At 50.7% G+C, this 25,690-nt stretch overlaps 1 protein-coding gene across 1 annotated transcript; it reads left to right on the top strand.

Moving 5' to 3' along the window:
* The first annotated feature begins 11,961 nt into the window (after positions 1-11,961).
* EFNB1 (ephrin B1) lies at positions 11,962-24,747 on the top strand. Its single transcript, XM_029929905.1, has 5 exons — positions 11,962-12,872; positions 21,355-21,632; positions 22,403-22,495; positions 22,678-22,806; positions 22,942-24,747. Exons 1-5 carry the CDS (start codon positions 12,745-12,747, stop codon positions 23,352-23,354), a joined length of 1,041 nt encoding a protein of 346 aa, XP_029785765.1. The 5' UTR covers positions 11,962-12,744; the 3' UTR covers positions 23,355-24,747.
* The last annotated feature ends 943 nt before the right edge of the window (positions 24,748-25,690 follow it).

Genomic DNA, 25,690 nt, shown 5'->3' on the forward strand with positions numbered 1-25,690 from the left:
CATTCATGCTCCCGTCCATAAATCTGGGACTCTCTCATAATTTCTGTGTGTGTGTGTGTGTGTGTGTGTGTGTGCATATGTGTGTGTGTGTGTAATAGACTGATGTTGTTTACCTGCCTAACATGGAGGCTAAAAGGTAATTTCAATCGCCTGTATTGTGACCTCTTCCCTCCCTACCTCAACTTGCAAATGTGCTGAGCCAGTTCTATTATCCCTTTTACTCCCTTCAGTGGGTCAATATAAGGTGTCTTTTGTGCACCAGAGAACACCCTGTTAATCTCCTTTGCCTCCTCTCTCTCACCATCATCCTCCTTCTCAATCACAGGGCCTGGGCCTGCTGCCCTAGAGGTGGAAACAAGGGTGCCAGAGCCTGTGGCTTCTCTGGGAGTCTCTGAGCCAGCGTGTTGTGAGGAGCACACGCCCTCATGTGTTCACCTAATGTAAATTCATGCTGATATGACAACCTGTAGCCCTCCTGTCAGTCTCGAGTCTAGCCAAAGATCCTAGCTTTTCTCTGCCTGCTTGTACTATTGCCTGCCTGGCATTTGAATCAGCCTAGGTCTTGGGGACTCCATCTGGTCTTACTCCAAATGTAAGACCTCCTGGTCATTTCCCCTCTGTCTTTCTCTAAAAATTGTGACCATACAACAATAATAATAGTCACTATTTGTTAAGCCTATAGTGCGTGTCAGGATATCTATATACACGAACTCATTCGATCCTTACAGCTTACTGATAGGTAAGTGTTATTTTCTTGGCACATGGTGGGCATTTAATGAATGAGTAAATGATTATCATAGAGTCAACAGAAGCTCAGAGAGATCACATAAGTAATAAGGGACAGAGAAAGACTGGAAACTCAAGCCTACTCAACCTCAGAGCTCAGGCTCCGAAAAATCATATGAGAATGTTTCTAAAACCATGGCCAGTGCATTGGATCCAAATCCCCAGGCCTGTCTGAGGGAAGCTGAACGTTGTGGTTAGGGATACTGGATTTGAAGTCAGACACTGGTTAGGGATACTGGATTTGAAGTAAGCATGCACACCATTTCCTGGCTATGTGAGTGTGGTCAAGTTGCTTAACTCCCCTGTGCCACAGCTTCCTCCTTGACAAATGGGGATAATAAAAGTAACAACTCAGGGGGTTGGGCCACTTTAATATGATAATGTACATATAGGACTTAGCATGTAGCTTAGTACATGGTAATCACACCATAAATGTTTGCGATGGTGATGATGGTGCCTGAGACAAACACAACATGCCAGTCCTTTCTTATACCTTCTCTGAACCTTGCTCTTCTCCCCATTCCCTCCATACATTTATCCACTGTACTAGCCTGAATGGTAGCCACCAAAAATATATGCCCATGTCCCAATTCTATGTAAACTATGAATGTAACCTTATTTGGAAAAAGAGTCTATCTCTGCAAGTATGATTAAGTTAATGAGCTTGAGATGAAGAGGTCACTTGGATCATCTGGGTGCATTCTACATTCAATGACAAGAGAAAGATAGAAGATAATTTGAGTTTCAGTATTATAACTTTACATCATATTATTTAAGTTTTGGGAATATCATGGGGAGAGTAGCTATCACTTAAGGACTTCACCCCCTCATCTGGGAAAGGGTGTTAGTGTGCTTTGGGTTGTAGGCAGGATAATGCTGGTGGAATTGTCAATAACTTCGTTATTGTCTTTATTTGGAGTTTAAATATGGTTTAAGAAGATAGATATGGGTGTCAAGTTGATAAAGGGTGAACTTGTGATAATTTTATGTGCCAGCTTTACTGGGTCATGGAGTACCTAGATATTTGGTCACAGATATTCTGAGAATGTCTGTGAAGGTGTTTTTGAATGAGATTAATATTTAAATCAGCAGACTGAGTAAAGCAGATTGCCTTCCATAATATGGATGGACCTAATCCAACCACTTGAAGGCCTGAATAGAATAAAGGTCTCATCTCCCCAATCTTAGTTGATTTTATCACCAATAAAAGAATTTTCCTACCTGCCAGGCTTCAAACTAGAACGTCATCGCCTCCTGCCTGAAGGCCTTTGAACTGGGACATCAGCTCTTCCTGGTTCTACAGCAGTTGCCACCCAGCATCCTGACTTGAACTGGACACCAACTCTGCAGATTTTGGACTTGCCAGTCTCCATGACTGCATAAGTGAATAAGCCAGTTCATAAATATATAATGTTGGCTCTATTTCTTTGGAGAATCCTAATACAAAGAGGGAATACTTTTCAACTCACTCAATAAAATATATGTTACTGATATTAAAACTAGACAAAGACATCATAAGAAAACAATGGACCAAACCATATCCAGTAACATATAAATAAAAATGATTAAACACTATGAACCAGTGGAATTTGTCCCTGGAGTAAAAGGTTTATTTAACACTCATATTAATTAAGGGCAAAAACTACATGATCTTTTCCATACATACAGAAGAGCTTGATAAATTTATTATCCTTTCATAATAAATAAGATCCCCCAAACTCAACAAACTAGGATGAGAAGGGATCTTTTTTCAACCAGATAAAGAGCATCTACCAAAAAACTCACAATTAACATCTCACTTAATAGTGAAAGACCGAGTTCTTCCCAAAGTTCAGGAATAAGACAAGGATATCTGCTTTTGCCACTTCTTTTCAACATTTTGCTGGAGGCTCTAGCCCAGGAAATATGATAAGAAAAATAAATCAAAGGTATCTAGATAGCAAAAGAAAAAGCAAATATTTATCTCTATTTACAGAGTAAATAATCTTATGTATTAAAAAAAGCATAGCAAATCTACTAAAACCCTATAAAAGTAACAAATGAACTGAGAGATCAATGGAATATGACAAAATATTCACATGTATGGTCAATTGATGTTCAGGACAACTGAATGACAAAAGAAAAGTCTTTTCAAGATGCTCAACATCACTCATCATCAGAGAAATACAAATCAAAATCACAATGAGATACCACTTCACACCTGTCAGAATGGCTAAAATTAGCAACTCAGGAAACAATAGATATTGGCAAGGATGTGGAGAAGGGGGAACCCTATTGCACTGTTGGTGGGAATGCAAACTGCTCCAGGCACTCTGGAAAGCATTATGGAGATTTCTCAAAAATGTAACAGTAGAACTACCTTATGACCCAGCAATTGCACTACTAGGTACTTATCCAAAGTATACAAAAATGCTGATTTGAAGGGGCACATGCACCCCAATGTTTATAGCAGTGCTATCAACAATAGCCAAATTATGGAAAGACCCCAAATGTCCATAAACTGATGAATGGATAAAGATGAAGTGGTGAATATATACATACATACATACATACATACATACATACATATATATACATTCATATATATGTGTGTGTGAATATTACTTAACAATCACAAAGAATGAAATTTTGCCATTTGCAACAATATGGTTAGAAATAGAGTGTATTATGCTAAGTGAAATAAATCAGACCTGAGCTGAGATCAAGGGACGGATGCTCAACTGACTCTACCACCCAGGTGTCCCAAGTAATTAGTATTCTTAACAGATAAATTGTTCTTACAAGTTAATAAGAAGAAAACCACAACGGCAAAGGAGAGGAATATGTAAAGCTGAGAAGAAATACAAATTGGCTAATAAATATTTGTAGAGGGCAAAAAGACAATTAATAAAGGCTAACACATCCATGGTTCATGCTGTATAAATGCTTCATGGTAAACGCCATCAGGCCACTCAATACTGTGTGACACCACTGCCCCATCCATGGTGGGATGCTGACTTGTGTGTGGTGATGTGTGCCCCCACAATTCTCATTTGAGCACCACCGACCCCAGAGATCTGATTTCACCCCTAGGATCATTTAGGGTGTCAGGATAGATTGCTGGACTGCATGCCTTCAGTCAAGGCTCCTGGAGTCATTATTTCTGGAAGTATAAGCTTTGCTATGTGCTAGGTGGCAGTGTGTGAGTCTAACTTCCCTAATGAGCTCCTGGAGTGCAAATATTCTGTGTGATGGAGTACATGCATACCCATAAGTCTTAGGGATCAGCTAGGCTGGGAGTGAAGTTGTTTGCTGCTGATGGAGGTGGGTTGCCCAGTGAGGGCACGTATGCTTTTAGAGGAAGATCACAGTGTTTCTGCCCAGCAGTAGCCCTGGAAGGCCCTGCTAGCAGGGATGAGATTTCTTATAGGAAACAGTTGTGTTTTGCACAAATGTGAGGGGGAGAATTGATTTCAGAGTCAGAGGCCTGTGCTTTATAGCCTGGATCCAGTCATTTCAGACTGGACATTTTTAAAAGCAAGTGTTACCATTCATCCACTTTGGATATAAAATCCCTTAATAAACTATCCCTTAATAAAAAGTCCAGCCTGAAACCTGCAAGCTATGCCCCTTGCAGAGTGTGCCTGGGAAACTAAGCTTCCTGCTTTCCAGGGTTGTCAACTGAAAGCCATGACCTTGTTAGAACCCTAGCCGCGGAGGCAGGCAAGGGAGGGGGAGCTTGAACCACCTCTAACCTCCCACAATGGGCTTTTTTCCTTTCCAACTCAAGCAGGTACTCTTTGCACCAAGGACTACTAAAAATGGAGTGACTGAAAGAGTCTCAGATGAAGAGTTTACTTGGTGAAAAAGAGAGGGTGAGAGTGGGTTTCCACTAAGGCTACCAGGCTGGAGAAAGGCAAATGGCCCAGGTTCAGATTAGTGGGTGCTCTACTCAATAGTGCTACTTGGTCTGGGACTGTAAGCTAGCTGGGCACAGCATGGAGAGAGGGGATGTAAGTCACATCTCTCTCTCTCTCTCTCTCTCTCTCTCTCTCTCTCTCTCTCTCTCTCTCATTTCCTTAAACTTCAGATTCCAGCACCTTCCAGGCTTCCAGAGAAGTCCCATAAATGTTGTGAACTTAACAGACCCATGTTGTTCTTGGGAGGGTCTGAGTATTCTACTGATAGCAATCTCTGATGGACTCTGTGCTGCTGGATTCTTGATTTTGTCAAGCCCTCATTGTCTGTAGAAGTCTCCTGCATGGCCCTGGTCTCCTTGTATGATGGGACCTGGGATATTTCCCATCTGGGCTTGGCAATCTGTTCCATCAAATGAGAAAACGAGAAAAATGGAAACACGTAGAGATAATTCCTCAATGTTCTGTGGAGCATATCATCTTTGCTGTGGTCCACATCATGCCATGTTGTCAGGGACTGAATCATAGTCATCCCCATATCCCTTCCAGGGATAAAGACAATGTATGGCATGTAGGAGATGGAGATACCAACAGCTTGGAGCCAGAGAGCTCCGGATCAAGATTTGGTGTCTGCCACTTATTAAATGTGAGGCATAATATAGGTCAATTGGCTTTTCATAATGTCAGTTTCCTGGTCTGTATATAAAATGACTTTTGAATGAGAAAATGAATAAAAAGTACATGGAATGTAGTAGGTACTCAGTAGATGGTAGTTGTCACCAATATCACCACATCACCACCACCATCATCATCATCATCATCACCATTAGCACTAATTGCACACCTCCTGTATGCCCAACCTTATGCTTGCCTTCATGTAGAAGTAAAGGAGAAACAGTCAGTTATTTCTGCCCCAGGCTAATATGTAGTGGGAGAGCTAGGAAATATACAAATAATGACAATTCAAGTGCCAATCATAGAAAGTACCATCATGATATGGAGCTCAAAGGAAGAAAGAGACCTGTTTTCTAGGATCTTCCAGGAAAGCTGCCCAGAGAGGGTGGGTACTGATATAGGCCTGGAAAGATTGCATTTACAGTACTGAAAGTGAAGATGGGGAGGAGAAGGAAGGATGTTCTTGCTCAGCCCAGGCCAGCACCCAAACCTGGCAGTGTTCCCTACTTCCTTTTGGGCTGTATAGATGGCCAGGTTTAGTGCTAGGTTGGCATTTGGAATGCAAATACTGGGCTGGCCACTGGAGGTCGACAGAGATTGAGAAATAGAGAGGTTACCAGGAAGAGAGAAGTATTTCCTTGGGGACTCTCTCCCTTTGATTCAACAACCTATCTAATGCCTCATTTCTCCATATATGAAATCCCATCTCCTCCCTTCCATGTCTTTAGTGCCCTAATCCTCTGTGGCACTCCTAGTTCAGAAGCCCCCAGCTTTCTGACTTCCTCTCCTCTTCCTGGGACACCAGCCCAAGGAGGAAAATTCCTCTTGAGATTAGGGGCTGCTGTAGGACTTTGTGTCCTAGAGAGGGTCTGTAAAAGAAAAACAAGCCAGGCAAAGGAAATTCATGTTCCCCTGAGAAGCTGCCTTCCTGTAAGGAAGATGCTGGGTGGTTCTGTAATTGAGGTCTTACCCCAACCCCAAGTCAGGCAGCCCTCTGGGGAGGTGGAGGCATGGTGGGGGCAGGATGGGGGAGGCTAGGTGCAGACTAACAGCTTAGAAGGAAACTGGGCCCTCACTGGGAGGTACACTGAGCCCAGGCACTGAGGCCCTCCTGACTATAGGTAGGAAGAAAGGTCTCTAAGTCAAGGCTGGGCTAAGTTGTGGGTGGGGAGGGGACGTTTCAATGTCAGAAATACTGTCTGGGCTAACTAAGGGGCAGCTGGAAGCTGGTGGGCCTGAGTGTCATATATATGCCAGTCATTATCTGGGAAGCTGGGTTTAGCCCCTTATCTATCCTCAGGATGCCCCCAGGGGCTCATGGCCTCCCCACCAGTAGGCCTCTGTTTATTAGTTGAGAAAGTCCAGGACCTGATTCTTTTGCTTTCATGGTAGGGTAGGATGTAGGAAGTTAGCTCATAGGCTGGTAAGAATCAATGCTAGGAGGACTGGAGAGATGAAGAAGCAGCTACTTTTCCCTGTGCTCCTTGGGTTGTTCAAATGTTTGCTCTGCTTGGAATGTTCCTCCAAGGGAACCTTACCCTGTGTTCAGGGGGCCTGGCATGTCAAATGTGTTCCCTAAGGAGCCAGAAACAGGACTGGGCAAAGATGCTATTTCTCTAGCCAGCATCCTCCTCCCCTAAGCCTACTGGCCTTCTGAGATGGGAAGCTAGGCTAGGGTCAGTGACAGGTGGGGACAGTTACTGCCTCTCCTCCAAATTCCTGAGACCTAGACAGTGATGAATGGCCCAGACTCACTTTGCATACTCTATAGGTTAACAGGAGTGAGAGAACAACAGGAGGGCTGGGTTGGAGTGTTGTGGGATTTTCCCTCTAAACTGCCCCATGCTGGGCTAGAGAGCTGAGGATGGGAGGGACGTTGGAGGAAACTGAGCCCAGATCAGTGACATACATGAGGGTAGGGATATCCAAAGATGAGGCTTCTAAGGAACCCAGGGTCCTAGCTGCAATTTGGAGCCTTATGCTACCTACTCTGCCACACTAGCTATGTTCTATGTCTCTGATGCCTATTGTAGACTTTTTTCAGGGACAAGGGACATGTCATTTGCCTGTATGGGGCCTGAAGGTTTGGGACAGATTTCTAGAAGTCCAGGGTAGGGTGAAGTGGAATAAGGAAGGGATAAAGAGGGAGGGAGGAAGGGAGCAGAACCATCTCAAAAAGAGGAGCTCCTTCTATCTCTAGTATCATGCTGACAGCTTGAGCAGGGGCCAGAGTGACACCTAGAAGATCAAGGTTATCTCAGTGCAAACACCTATAAACCAGGTGTGAAGCTGGAGCAGGGATTGGGGAGGGGCTGAGGGTTGATAGTCTCGTTGAATCTTGGGCCTTTGGGACCACCCACTCCTTCACCAGCCACTGAAAATTGTCATGGCTGCAGTGAAACTAGACTGCAAGGTTTACCTACCTGGGACTTGATCTGACGTAGTTCTGGGGTGTGGTGCATCCAGGAGAGGGGAGGAGGAAGAGTGGAAGGGCTTGGGTCCCACCCTGGGCTTGCCCTGAGACTAACCAAGAGATAGAGTGATTTGGGAAAAGCAAGGGATTTGTTGGGGAAGGAGAACAGGTGGGTTCAACACCAAATCTCAGCTAGGAGAGCCGTGATGCCAGAGGAAAGAACAGGAGAGAAATAGATGGTGGGAATGAGCCACCTAGGCAAGAGAGGGCCTTGCAAGCTGAGGTTGGCAGGGGTAGAGGATGCAGACAGTTGGAACCTGGAACCTCAGTTTTTCTCATCTCTAGAATAGGCCCAACAATATCCACTTTGGGGTTGTATAAGATAACATAGCACCAAAGGTAAAAGTACCCAGACACAGAGCCTGGCATATAGTGGGTGTTCAAGAAAGAGAGCTCTCCCTTTCCCTATAGGGAATGACTGTGTGTGTCTGTGAAGAGGGTACATGCAGAGGCTATGGGTCTTTGAGGGGACAGACAGGGAACCTAGGGCAGGCTGGGGATGAATGCAAATATAAGAGAGGGCTGCTAGCCTTACTGGATTGTCCCAGCTCACATGGCTCTGGGCCTGTTATCTAACCTTTGGTGTTCAAGGCCCACCCCTTGGCACACACACCTTGGAATACCAGTGTAGATTCATGGGAGTCATCAGTTACAACACAAGCTGTGTAGCTAAATGGCCTAGGTTAGAATCCTGACTTTCCTACCTCCTGGCAGTGTGGCTTTAGGTGAGTTAGTTCACTTCTCTTGTCTCAGAGTGGAAGCAGGCAAGGAGAGGTCAAGGGCAAGGGCCATAGAAATTGAGGGTGTGTGTGTGTGTGTGTGTGTGTGTGTGTGTGTGCACGCGTGTGCATGTGTGTGTGTGTGTTAATGCATGTGTATGTAACAGTGAGGTGAGAAAATGTAGGGGCTAGACTCTAGATTCTATAGGAACAGGGACCAGGCCTGCCACCTGATACTGCATGAATTGATAGGTGAGAAACATCAAGTGTTCTTCTATAAATATTTATGTCCCTATGTATGAATATACAAGAGGGGCTACAAACTGTGCATGTGTACACAAAACATGTGAACAGGCAAAAGGGAGAACTTGTGTGACTAGGAATGAGGGTGTCTCTGTGGAAGAATGAGTTTCCATATAGTGAACCATGATGGGCCAGGCATGATGCTAAGCCCTTGATATACATGATCTCATTCAACCCTCACCACAGCTCTGTGAAGGAGGGATATCTCCAAATTACGAGTTCAGTGAAGCATGCAGTAGCAAAGTGACTTGCCCAAGGAGACACAGCTGATAAGCAGTGAAATCCGTGGCTCTGAAATTTATACCTCCTGCTTCCCATGGGTGTGGGAAGCTGAGCTCAGAAGGAACTGCTGGGGACTCTCTGGCGACTGCATGATGCCAGAGATTTCCTGCAGTTGTCAGAAGTTCTTCACCTGGATCTGGGAGGCCCCCATGTGCTGATTTTGGTGTGCTTGGAGCTTTTCTAAGGCAGGGCTTAGTGGGGCTCTCCTTTGGGTCACCAGGGTAGGCCCAGCTCAGAAGCTAGCACAGCATCAGTGCTCAGGTAACACTGGTGGACTTGACTGCCAAGGGTGTGTGTGTGTGTGTGTGTGTGTGTGTGTGTGTGTGTGTGTGTGTGTGTGCTTGGTGACACTGATCTGGGAGGATTGGGGAGGGGTGTGACTGCCACTGGAGTAGGGAGGGCTTGGATAAGAGAGGACCCACATGCTCCACAGTTCCCATCCTTTTCTCAGGCTCCCCTGGGGAGTAATTTTTCCCTACCTTAGGGGCCTGAATCACATCTGAGGCCCTGCTAGGGTGGGGAAGGATCTAGGGGCGTAAAGTCACTGGCCCCAGGCTATGGCAGAGAGTGGGCCCAGCCTGGTTACCGAGGAACCTAGAGCTGGAAGGGAGAGGTTGAGGCTAAATGGTTTCGCTGTAACCAAGGGTGACCAGCATGTAGAACAGGCCTAGACATAAAGAGTCCTCTCCTCTTTCCTCTCCTGCCCTCCCCAGCCATAATTAGGTGTTGGCACACTCAGAAGTTGCTTTTGTCTTTCCAGGTTTCCCATGTCTGGCACCACAGCCTCATCTTCCCTCTCCCCCACCTGGTCTTGGGCTTGCCTCCCAGGGGTCACTGGGCATGTTGGCAGCAGAATCTTGGGCTGGTTCTGGGGTTGGTGGTGGCGATTTTAGGTGGGAACTTGGAGATGTGGCCAGGAACACATATGTATGTTCCCAGGCCTGGTAACCTGTGAATGAAGAGTAGAGTCCTGGCCATCCTGAAGGCTGGTGCCTTCTAAGTATGAACCAGCTTTTAACCAGGAATGTATTAAGTTAGCAAGGAGGCAAGCAGCAGCTGAAAATGTGTCAAGTCAGTATAGGCTTTGGGGACAGATAAGCCTGGGGGAAATCCTGGTTCTGCCATCAATTAGCTCAGTGACCTCAATGGGGCTACTTTTCCTTCCTGAGCCTTATCTTCCCTCTTATGTGAAATGGGGGAGTGGAACTTATCTCATGGAAGCCCATCTAACGTAGTTCTTGGCACAGAGTAGGCACTCAAAAGCAGCAGGCTTCTTTCCATACTCAGGTGCATGCACACTTTAAGGGATTCTAGTCTCCAAGCCAGACTATTGGTGTGCCCTTGTACCTTGTTCTCATTTCTCCTTGACACTCCAATAAGGGGTCTAGCTGTCATCTGAGAGACCTGACATAGTTCCTCCTCCATCCTGTCCACCCAGATCCCTCTCACCCACCGGGCCCTTCTCCTAAAGGCACACGTGGACTACCTAGTTTCTCCCTTCTTATTTCCCTCCAAATACAGTTTCATCGTACAGCCAAAGAGAGCATCATAGGATCCAGTGAGAAACCCCTACTTAAGTGAGATGACACAAAACTGTGTAAATGGTAGAGAATTTTGGGAATGTTGCTCACCTAATTATCTCCATAAAGCAGCAGCAAAGAGACTATATCCTTGGCAATTCCAAACTGAGATCTTCCTCCTAATGGTTTCCCTTCCTCCACATACTGGGCCGCAGTTCTTGCCAAGGCCACTAGGCCTGTCCCAAGTCTTGTGTTCAAGTCATGTGTTAGGTTTGCGTGAGCCACGCTCCAGGGATGGTGCCCACAGTGCTATAGAAGACCAGTAGGGGGAGACATTAGCACGTGGGTAGCCTGTTGGGGTCCCACCACGAGAGTGGGTCGGACCGGGAGGGTCTGAGCTATGGGACGGAGCCAAAGTTATAAGCAAGAAAGTAAGGAGGGGTGGGGAGAATGGGCCAGGGCTGGGAGACAAAGACCCAGAAGACGACACCAGGAGGGGCTGGAGCCTGGTGTCTTGGGGCCAGGGTGTCTGCTTTTGCTTTTTCAAAAAGCGTCCACCTTGTGCCTTTTCCTCTTTGCTCTCAAGGTGTTTTACTTTATTGAGGTGCTCTCTCATCCCTGTGGCCTATCCCAGGGTCTTGCCTGCGACTTCGGACAGGACAAGACTCTAAATTTGGGCTCTTGGGTCCCACAAATTTCTCCTCTAAAACTGAAATTCCAAAGGCCTGGTCCCTAGGGGCAAAGATCTCACCTCCCACCCACCTCCATCCCGTACTTGACCTCTCTGAGTCTCCATTACCTACCACTATCCATATATTTAGGACTACAGGTCCAAGTGGAAGCACACACTGCACTGCGAGGGCAGAAGGAGGAAAACCCAACAGAGCCCTACGTGAGATGGGACCAAGAGCAAACAGGCTGTTTTTGCTACAGAGAGGGGCACAGAGTAGAATTTCAGGGCTCCTGCCTAAAGAGAATGATAGTACTTTCACAGGAAACTTGTGACAGGTCAATGGGCCAGAGTGTTGACTAGGCGCGCGGGAGGAGGGCAGGCCGACAGCCCTTGAAGAGCTCCAACTTCCCACGAGTGAGCGCTCTGGGAACGGGACTAAACCGGACCCACGCCTAACCGCAGGAGCCGCACTCTCAGATAGGGGCCATCGTGAGCACCGCGTCCTTAAGAGCTCCCAGAAACCCCACCCCCTTCCTGTTCTGGGGGCGTGGTACGGGACGAGGACCCCGAGACGGAGTTTACTATTGGCTAAGAGGAGTAGGGTTGGCCTTGTGTTCGCCTGAGCAGGGGAGTAGACAGCTCAGCGGCGGCAGAGGGAGTCTATGCGCGCTCGACAGCAGTGGGAGGTGTGTGAGGCTCGCGCTGGTCGCAGACCTTGGGGCGCAATCGCCGGGGAGCTAGGACTGGCGACGGGGCTGCGGGGTACCCGGTCGAGGCTTCAGAATCGCAAACTGATGGGACTGGCTCGCTGGGCTGCGTCTTCACGCACTTCTAAGTATACTGAACGGGGCCTCCACTGAAGTAGAAGCTGTCGGGGGAGGGGGCGGGGGCGCAGCCAGAGTCCCAGTGTGGCCTGGAGGAACGGAGACCGCGCTAGGGCGACCCAACCGGGAGCCCCCGGATTGAGCTCGTGTTGTGGGGAGACTCCCATAGCTTCCGAAGGGCGTCGATCCCAGGACGGTCGAGGCGTCGGGGCGGCCACCGAGTCTTCAGCGGGGAGACCCAGTCAGGGAGAGGGCGCGCAGTCTCGAACAGTCTCCGGGAGCCAAGCGGAATCCGGCCGGATCACCCGGGGGCGCAGAGCCCCCGTCGCGCCTTGTGCGGCGGAGAGACCAAGGGAGCAAGCCCTCGGAGGCCGCGGCCCATGCCCAGGTTGGGAACTGCTGGCCAGTGAGTCCTCCTGGCCTACCGGGAGGAGAAGAGCCACACCGAAACCGGCGGGAGAGGAGCACTTCAAGGCCGGCGACTGTGGAGGATGGGCGCCTGAGCAGTTCAGAGCGCAGCGCAGCACGGGAAGGCGAGGCCAGTTTGTTGAGGAGGAGCCAGGGGATCCCAAGTGCAGCCTGCTCCCAGGAAGATGGCCCGGCCTGGACAGCGTTGGCTCGGCAAGTGGCTTGTGGCGATGGTCGTGTTGGCACTGTGCCGGCTCGCCACGCCGTTGGCCAAGAACCTGGAGCCCGTGTCCTGGAGCTCCCTCAACCCCAAGTGAGTAACTTATTGGCTCTGATCCCTGAGGGTGGGAGGCACTCCTGCAGGGTGAGGCCACGCGCCCCCGAGTGCGTGTGGGGAGGTGTTCCGAGGAGGAGCGGCGCCCCATTTTGTCTCTGTAGTTTTTGAGTCTGTTTTCCTGCGGGCGGGAGGAGCAGGGTGCGGCGGGGTGGGATGGGTTGTGGCCCCTTCACTTCCCCGCCTTCTCCTTTGCACGTCCCGGATCAAGTCGTGATGGTAGCGCCAGGGAGAGCTGGGAGTCCTGACGCTCGAGGGCGCACCCGAGAGCTGGGTGGGGGAGAGAACGCATTCCCCTATGGGGCCCCTGGGAACGTGGCGGTTTTCGCCGAGAGTCGATGGAGGGGCGAGCTTGACCTGGGTGGGGGCGAGTCTGGAACACAGGTTCCTCGTTTCTTTAGCTGTGAAAGGACCACGAGCGGGACTCCGCGCTTGGGGTGGGTGGCAGCGCCCATATCCCCATTCGGGCTTCTCCCGTTTTCATTTCTCTTTCTTCCCTGTTTGCTTCGCTAGCTTTTCGCATTGCCGTTTCTTCTAGCCCCTCTTTTCTCCCTGCCGGGCCGTGGAAGGGCGGGCGCCGCTCCCAGGCTCACAAAGGCGGCGGGTGGAGAGGGGCGGAGTGGGAGAGGGATCTGGGAGGGGGGGTTCGATCCAGCGCCTGTCGGGGGTCTAATGGAGCTGGCGGCAGAGCTTCGAGAGCTGCCCAGGCAGAGAGTGGCTCTGAGCTCGCGAGGAAGGTGGGTGGGGGTCGAAGGATTCCTGCTCAGGCCGGTACCTTTGGTCCCCCACCTTATGTCCCTTAGATTGGGAAGCTATGCTTAGCTTTTCCCAAGGGGTTGGGGAGGTAGCTATGTAAAGAAGATCCTTTCTTTTCTTCCTCCTCCTTCCCCGTCACAATTCTCCCTACCACCAGACAACACACACACACATTTTAGGGTGGTGGCTCAGTGGTTTCTGGGCTGTTAGTGAAGAGTCTCTGGAGCTGTGTGGTGACCTCTGGATCTTCTACTCGTTTGGCATTCAGGACTGGGGTTGAAATCCAGGGTTAAGATTGCTCTTCCTGTTTTGTGGAGGTCCTGGCAATGTGCAGACACCCTACTTAGTGGGAAACTGGGGGGTTTTGGCCTGCCTTCTGTGCTCTCTGATTTTTGTATCTGGAATCTCTTTCTGTCCACTCTCCTGGGCTCCCAGCTAACTTCCCTGGCTCCTGCCTCCCTTGGCCTCTTAGGTTCCAGGGACAGTGCATCTCTTAGTCCTGGAGTGGGAGAAGGCAGCTTCTCTAGTTCTATTCTTCTTGGGTTAAGGTAGAGTCCTATTTACTGGTTTGTGGGATGGCTAAAACCAGGTCAGTGTAGAGGGTTTTAGAAAGAGAACAAGGTACAGGGAAAGGGATTGACAAGAATTTCTCCTCCACCCAGAAGCCAAACTGGTTGCAGAGCTTTCCTAACAAACAGCAGGGACACAAGATAGTCCAGCGACCCTTGAACTAGCTGCTTAGCTCAGGGGGAAAGGTTGTGAAGAGCCCAATTCCCTGTGTAAGGGTGGAGGCTGGAAATGCTCTCTTGAGCCAGGATAGCTGAAATCCGCCTGGGGTAGCCCATTATAGGGGCTCATGGGAGTGACCTAATTGCTCTCTCTGGTCTCTAACCAGAGATAGCATGCAGCTCCACAGCTGGAAGGGAGCCCTCCTGCAGAGTTGGGGGGGGTGACTGGGAGAAACAAGATCTGTCTGAGCTTCTCCCTTTTTGTGTTTGGAGCCTTTAGTGCTCTGGACCAGTTTACAGGTTTTTGAGTTCTGCCCACACCACCATCCACTTCAAACTGAGGGCAGGCATCCTGGGAGGGAGCGGTAAGGTGGGGGGAACGGCTGAGGACTCAGTAGGTAGGACCTGCACAAATTCTATCCTATAATTGAGCAGATCCTGAGAATGGTGGAGGACTGATCTTGGCACCCCTGCACACACACACACACACACACATATCCAAGTCCATCTATGCCCAAGGGTCTGTGTATGTTGGCGCATGTGGGTGGGCAGGAGGACAGGAGGGAGGCACTGCCCTCAGCTCCACTCAAGCTCTGGGGGCTGCCTCTGCCACCGCGCCCAACCCTCAGGCTGCCACAGCCTTGCAAATAAACAGTCTCTGTCTGTCTCTCCCTCTTTGCCTCCTGCTGGAGTTCACCCTCTCACACCCTCTGTGAACGGCACTCACCTGCCCTCTCCAGCTAGGTTAGCCTGCTCTCCCTCTTTCTCACACTCTCTCTCACTCTTAGTCACTCTCTGCCTCTTTTCTCAAGTCCTTTTGTTTCTCGCACATGCCCGTGCTCTCCTTCACAGGGTCATTTTCTCTCTTCCTTCCCCTCTTCCTCCCTGCTTTTGGTCTCTTTCCTCAGCCTTGTCAGGAGCTGGCACCCCCCACCCACCCCTCAAATCTCCCAGTGCCTATAAACCTTGCTTAATTGCTTCCTTCTTGGAGGAAAAAATCAAAATAAAGAAGTGGTGGGTCTGGGGTATGTTTCCAGGTTCCAGGATTCGTGTAGTCCCAGCCCTGACTGGGAAGAGGGGAGCTAGAAGGGCGGGCTTAAGACTTCCAGTTTCTTTCCCAAATTGGTGCTGGGGGCTTTCAGCTTGGTAGTCCCTGGGAGGCAAGAGCTTCTGGCTCATTGGCCCTTCTTGTCAGATTCCCCTGATGAGCACAGAGTGGGGAAGCAGGTTTAGTCCCACTAAAGGTTGGGAGAAACCAGAGTGTATGCATGTGCTGGGGTGGGTTGGGGGCTGTGATGGAAGGTCCCAGAGCAGCCCCCTCCCCCAGCCTCTTCCCCTGAGAGCTTGGGGCAGCCGGCAGGCTTTACACTTGAGTCCTTAGCCAAGTCCAGCTGCTGTAGTTCAGTCTCTCAGTCCCATTCTGACCCCTTCCTGCCCCCCACTCAGGTTCCCCCACCTCTAGGGAGTGGGAATGCGCCTGAGATCACATTACACCTTCCCTAAAAGGGGGTGGGGGTGGGGGGTTTAGCTTGGTGTCCAGGACCCTTGACTCCATCCAGCATGGGTGGGGGCAGCTGCAGACCCTAACCGAGGCTTGCCTGCCACAAGCCAAAGTGTTGGTCCCAGCCCCCTCACAGCTGTTCCAGCTCACAGTCCTGGGGAGGCCAGCTCAGGGGGCCCCTTTCCGGGGCCGCTAAGGACCTGACCTCTCCTACTCTGTGGCTGATTGGCCACAGGTGGGGGCCTGAGAGTGCTGGGAACCTAGCAGCTCCTAAAGTTTCCTGTTCTCCTTCCTCCCAACCCCCACCCCAGGCAACCAGGCCAGGCCAAGAAGGGCCTGGGAAACTGGGGTGCAGTCTAAATTGAGGGTTCCCTATCTCCCCTCAGGTTCTCCATTGCCTCTTCAGTTCAGGTGGATGGGGACGGCCAGGCCCTGGCTACTACTCTTTTTGGGGGTTTGGACTATGGAAGAGGTGGGCCAGCCAGGAGGCTGCTTGTTGCCATGAGAACACCAAGTTTGGGGGAGGGTACACTCTGATTATCCAGGAAGCTGAGGTGGGGGGGAGATGCTTACCAGCCACATTCTGGGTTCCTTGCCTTGTGTACCATAGCAGCCCCTCCTGGGTGTATTTTCATAGTGGTCATTTGGGGTAGGGGTGCTAGCACCCAGGAGCATGAGCTCCAAATGGTACTGTGCTTGGCATGCTAACTAACAGTCAAGCAGCACATTGCTACTTACAAAGCATCCTCATATGTAAGTATTATCGGTTGTTCCCAACAGCCCCGTGAAGTAGGAATTGCGCCCATTTCCAGATGAGAAGGCATATGCCTGGGAAAGGGAAATGACTTGTCTAAACTCAGTCAGCTTATAGTGGGTAGAGCTTGCTGTGTGCCATTCTTTCCATGCCATCCTGCTATACCTTGGAATCTAGGAGAGATAGGAATTCAAGGTGGGGTTTGAAAAGAGGTGCTGGCTCTCTGTTTCTCTTACTTGACAGATGTGCATGCATTTGTCCTTGTGACTCAAACCCTGCCTGCATAGGATGAGCAGTGCTCTGATTTCCTCATTTGATTTTGCTCAGTCTACCACTAAGAGCAGCCTGCTTGGGTGACCTGAACTAGAGACAGCCAACTCACTGCCTGGCACTCTCCCTCCTGAGTGCTGAACAGCACCTTTGGTTCCTCTCTGGGCCAGGAATCTCACTTTCTCTCAGGGATCACCCAGAAAGCAGACAAGGAAGGGAGTGTTAAGCCCCCAATGGGCTCTAGTGTTAGCCTGGTGGGGCAGAGGGGAGGGCATAGTTCGGTGTAAGTGGGGAGGGTGACTTCCTCTGGGACTCTCCTGGCTTCCCTGCCTCCGATAGTGCTGTGTGTGTGCCAGGACCCAGCTGCTGTTCCTGCCCACCCACGCCTGGGCGGGCACTGCTGGGACACGCCAAGCCTGCTCCTGCTGCCTCGGGGGCTGGGTGGAGCTGGGGGAATGAAAGAGGAGCCTTTAATTTGGGGACTCCCCACCCTTGCTGGGATGAGAGCAGACTTGAGCTCTGGCTTGGGGTCTGTCCTTCATTTGTCCTGCCACTCTGTGGGTGCAGGCACAGTGCTGCTGGGGTCACCAAATCAAAGCTGTGGCTGGAGTCTTTACCAACCTTGCACTAGCATGGTCAGGGACCACGCTCTACCTCAGCCACTCTCTTGATCACAGGTTCCTAGAGCCTGTGGGAAGGATAAGAGGGAAGAAAGTATAGATCTGGTGGAACACGGGCAACATTCTGGGCATGACCCCCACAGCTGCAAGCTAGCTCCACTGTAGACTGTATGTGTTTTGGTAGATAGGGTCTCAGCTGAACAAAAGTAGCAGGAAGGCAGTTGGCCTCTGACCAGGCTACTACTGCCCCAGACTCTTCAGGCTTCTCATATGGCGGGATTCTTATTAGCAGTCATGGCAGCCCTTCTCAGCTCAGTAGGAAGGCTGAGGGACAGACTTGGGTTAAGGTGGAAGGGAAGAGGTCGGCCATAAGAAGGGCTAGAATGAATGCTCAGGCTGCCTCCCCCCAAGTCCCTTTACTCCTTGGGGTGGTGGCTCACTGGGGTCCTGGGGCTATCAGAAGCTAAAGAGGGAAGGCCTCAGGGGTTACCATGGCGATCTGTTTCAGGCTTCCTGCTGGGCCTTGTCAATCCCCTTATTTTCCAGAAAAGGGCTTTGTCTGGGGGTGGCCCCAGGCAAGAAAGCTTGGCTTGATAATGGGGAAGTAGTAGTTTTTGAAAAGTGGGGGATAAAGAGTTTAAATTGGAGACAATCTCTTCTTCCTCTTCTCTTGCCTCTATTCCTAACCTTTATGTAGGAGGAAAGACCTGCAGGGTCCCCCTATACTGTATGGCTAGTGTTGTACCTGGCTTCAGGTTTCACTCTCTCTGGCTATATACCCGCTTCAACAAGGTCCTCTTGCCACTTTCCTGGGCTTCTCAAAGGCAAGAAGCAGTTTTCCTCGTGGCACAGAAGATGCTGAGAAGGCACCATTATGGGGGATCAGGGTCAGGGAAGACAGGTCTCCTCAGGCTCCTTTCCCTTCTGCACTTTAGTGGAAGGTGAGTTTCCCCTCTGCCAGCTGCCATGCAAATGAACTAATGAATATTTATGAAGTCCCTGAGGTTGAGGAGTCTGAGGAGTGTTAGGGGCAATAGTCCTCTTTTTTTCCTCGTCCCCCATCTATTATATAGTGACATCTGCTTCCTCAATGTCTCTGGATTCAAGGTAGAATCCCAAGTAGCTGGAAGCCCTGTGTTTCACATCTCGAGCCTGAGTGGCCACAGATGTGCTCAGAACACATAAGAATCTTTGGAGGAGGCCAGGGCCAAGTGTTTAGAAAGGTGAGCTGGCCCATACCCCTTTGCATGCCCTCTGTATACCTGCTGTCACCTCCACGTAGGGTCTTGTTTAGGTGCAGCCGTACAAGGATTCAGCCAGTGTTTTAGGTCTTTTTTTGACCCCCCTAGGGATCAACATCCTGGGTAAAGTTAGCATCCTCAGGTTGGCTTTGAGAACTTCTCTTCAATAGGAACATTCATCTGATCACTCACTCCCTCATATGAGAAACCTGGACTCAGTGAGTCTCAAAGGATCCTCTGGCTCTAAGAACTTAGAAGTTGTCTAATCCTGCTCTCTGGATGGAACCAACATGAGGATTGTAAAGTGAAAAATGCCTTGGGAGTTATAGGGGGTTTGGTGAAACTTCTTGACTTTTTGTGGTTAATGGGGTGAGGATGTTCCCTCTCAAATGTGTATATGGGCCTTCATCCCATGCTCACCTCCTTTCTGGCCCTCTGGAGCAGAGTAAAGTTAGATACCAAGGGAAAGACCTTCTCATTGTGGTTTTTTACCATCCTGCACAGCAAAATGGCATGTTCCAGCTTGTTGGAGTCTCCTTTAACATGGAGGGAGGGCTGCCTTTCTTCATCTACTTGGTCTAGACTCACCTCCTGTGGTGTCATTTCCCTCCCTTGAGTGAGGGCACTGAGCACCCCCACTAGGCCCTCCTACCTCGTGCTCTCCAGTATAGAATGGGTGTCCAGGAAGTGGAGCTATGCTTTTCCACTGTGAGCTTTATTCTCTTGAAGCACTGCCTTCAACCTTTTGTTGTCCTTACTAGAAGGTCTGTCTCCAGTGGGATGAACCCAACACTGCTTGTTGTGTCTTTCACACAAGGCCTTTCAGCCTGGCCCCACCTGAGCTTTTTGGGCTCTTCTGCTTCTCTCTGCCAGTTGTGGGGCCAGTCACTGGCCTGGGGTTTGTATTCCAGCCACCCCTGATCACTCTTGCTCTGTGTTTAAGCTGTAATTCCTTACCTAGGACTCACTTTCATTTTGCTCCTTCTGAGGAACCATCTTTGACCATCGTGTCAGATGAAGTCTCCTTCCTCTCACTGCCTCCAGCCACCTTCCTCCCACATCACCTACAGATAGCTTGGTACTGTCTATTGCTAAAGCATGGACATTTTTACTTTTCTGACCCACAGCAGACAGTAAAATCCTTGAGGATGGGGCCATAGCCCCTCTTTTTATTCCTGCTCTCCCGCCAAAAAAAAAAAAAAAAAAGACTGGCCTCCTAGGTACTTGCTGTTAATCTGGCCTCCTGCCTCTTGGCAGACTAGACTGTTTTTAAGCAGGAGTCAAACATGTTGAGTGTCTACTGTGTGCTTGGCACTCTGCATGCATCATTGCATCCCCTCCACAATCCCAGGAGGGTAGGGCTCTTACCCCTGCCCGTTTATAAGTTAGGAAATGGAAACTCAGGGCGATCAGGGAGCTCATCCAAGGTTGTAGAGCTCAGAAGGGCCGTGTCTGTCTGATCCTAAAGTCTGCCTGCTTCTTCCTTTCTACTTGCTATTGCCTTGCTCCCAGCTGCAGCCTGCCCAGGCTCAGAAATGGCCAAGATAGCACCACCGTTTGGCTGTGTGCTTAGGCAAGGACACTGATATGAATAGATAGGATAGCCCTGGGCAGCTGCCCTCTTCCTTCTATTGTGTACCTGGCCTTTGGGATTAGAAGATGAACCTGGCTCAGAAGGCATCTGTCCATCTCCCTCATTATCTAGAACAGAGGTAGTGTGGACATGGGGGGATTAGAACACAGATGTGTGAGGTTCCTGGGGCCCTATTTTATATAATCTGTTGTCCCTGCTTGGGCCCCTTCTGCCCCCCCTCTGTTCTTTTTAGGACTGAGACTAATCAAGTTTGGGGACTCAGGTTCTTGCAAATGGGAGTTGGATGGGTCCCCTATAAGACACTGGGCTGTGGGAGTGGGAGGTGGGGAGAGTTATGTGGAATTGCTCCTGGTTAGAGACAAATCCCCATCACCCTTGGTTCCAGGTGATACCTATTCATATCTACTCATCCTGCCCAATATTAGCAAGGATGGGAGAGAAGGTATGGGTCTCAGAGAGGTTGAGCTCCCCCAGTTGTTTTCTGGGAGCCGTGGGGGTGGTGGCTAAGGCATGTGTGAGCTTGGTGTGTGTGTGTGTTTGTGTGTGTGTATGCACAATGTGTTTGTGCACACACATGCATGTGTGGTAGGGAGATGGTAGCATTAGCAGTGGCTCTGCAGGAATGTGAGTGTCATGGGGACAGGAGGAGGACAGGGCTGCCTCCTCCAGGCAGCCCACGCCTGACACCATTGGCCACGTCAGCCCCCTCTGGAAATGCCACTTTAGGACAAAGGGCTCCCCTAGCTAGCCAGTGCCCCACCCTGCCAAGCAGTCAAAGCCTGGCAGCCTTGCCCATGGGCCACCCCTTCCACACCCTGCTGGCAGTGTGATTCTCTCTCTGCACCCCCAGCCTGAGGATGGAGGAAGGACAGAATGCCTATTCTTGCTATCTCCACCCTGTAGGCTCAGCCTTGCCCCTTATTGTTTGTGCTACTGATTCTGGAGATGGCCTGGGACCCCTGACCCTGAGGCTGACCATCTCTTCCCTTCTGGGCAGGTTCTTGAGTGGGAAGGGCCTGGTGATCTACCCAAAGATTGGAGACAAGCTGGACATCATCTGCCCCCGAGCAGAAGCAGGGCGACCCTACGAGTACTACAAGCTGTACCTGGTGCGGCCTGAGCAGGCAGCTGCTTGCAGCACTGTGCTTGACCCCAACGTGCTGGTCACCTGCAATAGGCCAGAGCAGGAAATCCGCTTCACCATTAAGTTCCAGGAGTTCAGCCCCAACTACATGGGCCTGGAGTTTAAGAAGCACCATGATTACTACATTACCTGTGAGTCCCTTCCCATCATACAATTCTCTTTTATCTAGGAGCTTTCTAAATAGTACTGTGAGATAGCACACAGGACACCCTGATCCAGGTCCCCTCTGAAGACTGGCATGCTCTCCTTCCAGCCTGGCCTTGGAATTCTGGCCCAAACATTCACCAAGGGGGTGGTTGCTAGCTCACCTTGGCTCTAGGAGTTGGCTGGGAGAGGACTCCGATTCGTGGTGCTCTCTCTTATTTCCTTGGCCTACCTAAGATATAATCTTGGGAATGGCAGAATTGACAGAGCCCTTTGGGATCAGCTGGCCGTCCTGCCTTTCTCTTCATGGGAAACTGGCCGCAAGAAGTGAAGGAGCTTCCTGCCCTAATATCATTCATGGAGTTAGGAGTAAGATTGGGACTCTAACCCAGTTCACCTGACTGGGTTCCTTCCAGTCTGTGTAGAAGCCTCCCCCACGATTCCAGTTCTGACTGTTTTGCCTCTGAGTGAGATCGCCCAATGAGAAGATACTGAGAAAGAAGGGCTAAGCCCTGGCAATGATAAAGGAGCAGCACTCTTGGGGGTAGGGCTACTTTCTGACATGGCCTGAGCTGGACCAGCTACTGTGTCCCCAGTGCGAGGGAGATAAGTAGAAAGGTTCACAGGTAGGTGGGAGGTGCTTGCCACCCCCTGCTAATTCCCAGTTTTGTTCTCATGGGCTAAGACAGCACTAGGATTTCTAGGTAATGAGGGCAGATCGTCCTCTCCCTCTGACTTCTCTGACCTCTTGCTACAGCTACATCCAATGGGAGCCTGGAGGGACTGGAAAACCGGGAGGGAGGCGTGTGCCGTACACGCACCATGAAGATCATCATGAAGGTTGGGCAAGGTGAGTGCCCAGTCGCAACAGATGTCCCTGGCTGAGTATGGATGTGTTTGGAAGTAGGGGAGGGGCAATGAGGTTAGAGTATCTGAGGTCTGATATACAGGCCATTGTTGGCCCATGCTAGATGATTGAAGTATGCATGCTAGTGAGGTTCCCCCATCAGCCTGTGCTCTCCCCACCGTCAGACCCCAATGCTGTGACGCCTGAGCAGCTGACCACCAGCCGGCCCAGCAAGGAGTCAGACAACACTATCAAGATGGCCACGCAGGCCCCCAGTGGTCGCGGCTCCATGGGTGACTCTGATGGCAAGCATGGTGAGTATATAGGTGTCTCCCAAAGGGCAGAAGACATTGCTTAGCTGCCTTTTCAAGCCCTGTGTTTGAAGCGAGGCAGAACCGGGCACTGGGATCCCTGGCTGACCGTTTCTCTCCTCCCTTCTCCTTCCTCAGAGACTGTGAACCAGGAAGAGAAGAGTGGCCCAGGTGGGAGTGGAGGTGGCAGTGGGGAACCTGACAGCTTCTTCAACTCCAAGGTGGCATTGTTTGCGGCCGTTGGTGCTGGCTGTGTAATCTTCCTGCTCATCATTATCTTCCTGACAGTTCTGCTACTAAAGCTGCGCAAGCGGCATCGCAAGCACACCCAACAGCGGGCACCCGCCCTCTCACTCAGTACCCTGGCCAGTCCCAAGGGGGGCAGTGGCACAGCGGGCACCGAGCCCAGTGACATAATCATCCCCTTACGGACTACAGAAAACAACTACTGCCCCCACTATGAGAAGGTGAGTGGGGACTACGGGCACCCCGTCTACATCGTCCAGGAGATGCCCCCCCAGAGCCCAGCGAACATCTACTACAAGGTCTGAGAGCCCAATGTGGCCTCGGGCCCTGAGGGACAGTCGGCCAGGACTGCACCTCTCCTTTCTCCCCCACACTCCCTCTCCTTACCAGCTGTGCCCACCTTTGAATTTAGTTTTGTAGTTTCTTGGCTTTTATAATCCTCCTTTTGCCCTGCCCCCTGGGCTTCAGAGGGGGGTGCTTATGCCCCCCAGCCCCCATGCTCTTGTGCCTTCCCCCTCTGGCCAGGCCTCTGGGCTCTGCAGGGGCACCCCTTCTTGGGGGGCAGGGTTGGACACTGATGGACAGCAGGCAGAAAGATGCCCCCCTGGCCCTGCTCCCCCACCCCCTTTCCCCCTTCCCAGGACTATTTCTCCACTATCATCAGTGTTTTTAATGTTTTTGTGTTCATTTTTTAGCCATCAACTCATTTGCATCTGTTTTTTAAAGAAATGGAAAAATGGAAAAGGCAGCCCCCTCCTTAGGCTTTCTGAGCCTGGCCCAGGCCAGTTTAAGGGAACTGGGGCAGGATGTGGCCAGCCAGGAAGCATAGGATGGCATTTCTTTTAAAAACTCCTTGGTATTTGGGGAGGGGTGGCAGGCCAGAGCTCTTCTTGCCCAGGAGGGAAGACGAGAGTGCCAATGGGCAAAGTCTTTCACCCTGTCCTCCTGACCCTCCTTCTACAAAGCTGATCTTGGCAATGGGGTAGTGGCTGCCACACATCCACCAAAAAAAAAAAATCTCTTCCTTGTGGGATTCTTGGGCATCTCCTGCCTCCCTCACTCTCACGGTAATTAACGTCTTAATTGGCTGTTGCCTGGGGAGCAAGAGAGCTGCTGCAGGCAGATGACCTCATGGGGGTGGAGGGAGGTGAGGTGCCCAGGTGGCTATTTGCCCTGCAGAGCTGGGAGTTCCCCCTTCTCCTCCCTGCCCTGTTCTCTCCTCACCTTTGGCATCCTTTGGTCCAGTGGGGAAACAGAGGCCCAGGGCAGAGACCTAAGCGGGTATAAGGCCGGGTGGCCTGCTCCTTTCCTGGGCTCTACCACAGGTGGGTGCCCCCTCAACCCAGCTTCCACTGGCCCCTCCGATCTTGGGCTGGGGCCTGGAAAGAGGAAGAGGTTGCCCAGGGCTGGGCCAGCACGCCGTGCACTTTGACCCCGGCTCCTTGCCAGCACGGCTGCTAACAGACTGCCACTTGAGTGCACCTTGCAGGCACTCCCAGAGTGACCATGGAAGGAGCTGGGCCTTACACCATCCACCTCTACACTGCCTCCTGGCCAGCTGCCCACCCTAGTGCCAGGTGGGAGAGGGAGAGGAACAGCCAGCCCCTTCCAGGTGGCAGTTGGAAGGGTTTTTTGTTTTTGTTTCTATTGCCATTTGTGTAAATACTAGTCTTTTTGGAAAAAAATAATGTAAAGATGTTTTGTATAAACTCTGAATTATTTTCTTGTTGCTTTTTTCTTAGAAAAAAAAGAGAACTAAAAAAAAATTAACCACATGGAGAAATGGGTGTAAAATGGTGTCGTGATGTTGGGGAATAAAGTGTGAATGAGTGAGTGTGTGTGTGTGCACGTGCGTGTGTGCGCGCGCGTGTGTGTGTGTGTGTGTGTGTGTGTGTGTGTGAGAGAGAGAGAGAGAGAGAGAGAGAGAGAGAGAGAGAGATTGATTGATTTCCTGTGCCCAAACCACTGAAGATCTGGGCAAGTATAAGAAGAGGGTGGCTTTCCTAGTGAAACAAGATGTTTCAAGTGTCCTGTGCCTTTCCTCTTTACCCCCCAGGTTCCTCTGCCCTCTTGTTCTACTGGAGCCTGTGACAATTTCTCCCTGTTTATCCTGTCACCTCTGTGGCAGAGGCCATGAGCATCTGCCCTGTCTGTCATTAGGCTCAGCTGGAGAGAGTTGATGGGGGAGGGGGTGTTCCCGTGGGGAACCTGGGTGTGTTGGCAAGTACCGCCACCGCCTGGCTGGAGCTATGTCTGGGACCTGCTAGCAAGCCCAGCCCTGCCCTGCCTCAAGACACCTGAAGGTAGATATAACTTCCTCAAAGCTGGGCCTCAGCCGTGGCCCACTGGGTACTGGGGTTGCTTCAGGCTGCCCAGTTCTCATCCTAGCCAGAAGATTCTTCCTCTCTTGTCTCCAGAGCTGAGCCACACCAGAATCCTCACCACGGCATACTTAGGAGTTTCTGGCTGGCATTGAAGCCCTAGAGCTAGATCAGCGCTGAGCACCCAGTCCCCCCACAAGCTGGTGGTCCGGGAGTGTGGCAAGGGCCCTGAAGAGGGTTTGGCCTCAATCCCATAACAGATACTGACTGGAGGGTCTGGGGCCTTCCTGCTTCAGTCTGGGGGGATTCCCTGTAGAGAT

This window comes from Suricata suricatta, chromosome X (genome assembly GCF_006229205.1).
Source record: "Suricata suricatta isolate VVHF042 chromosome X, meerkat_22Aug2017_6uvM2_HiC, whole genome shotgun sequence".
NCBI lineage: Eukaryota > Metazoa > Chordata > Mammalia > Carnivora > Herpestidae > Suricata > Suricata suricatta.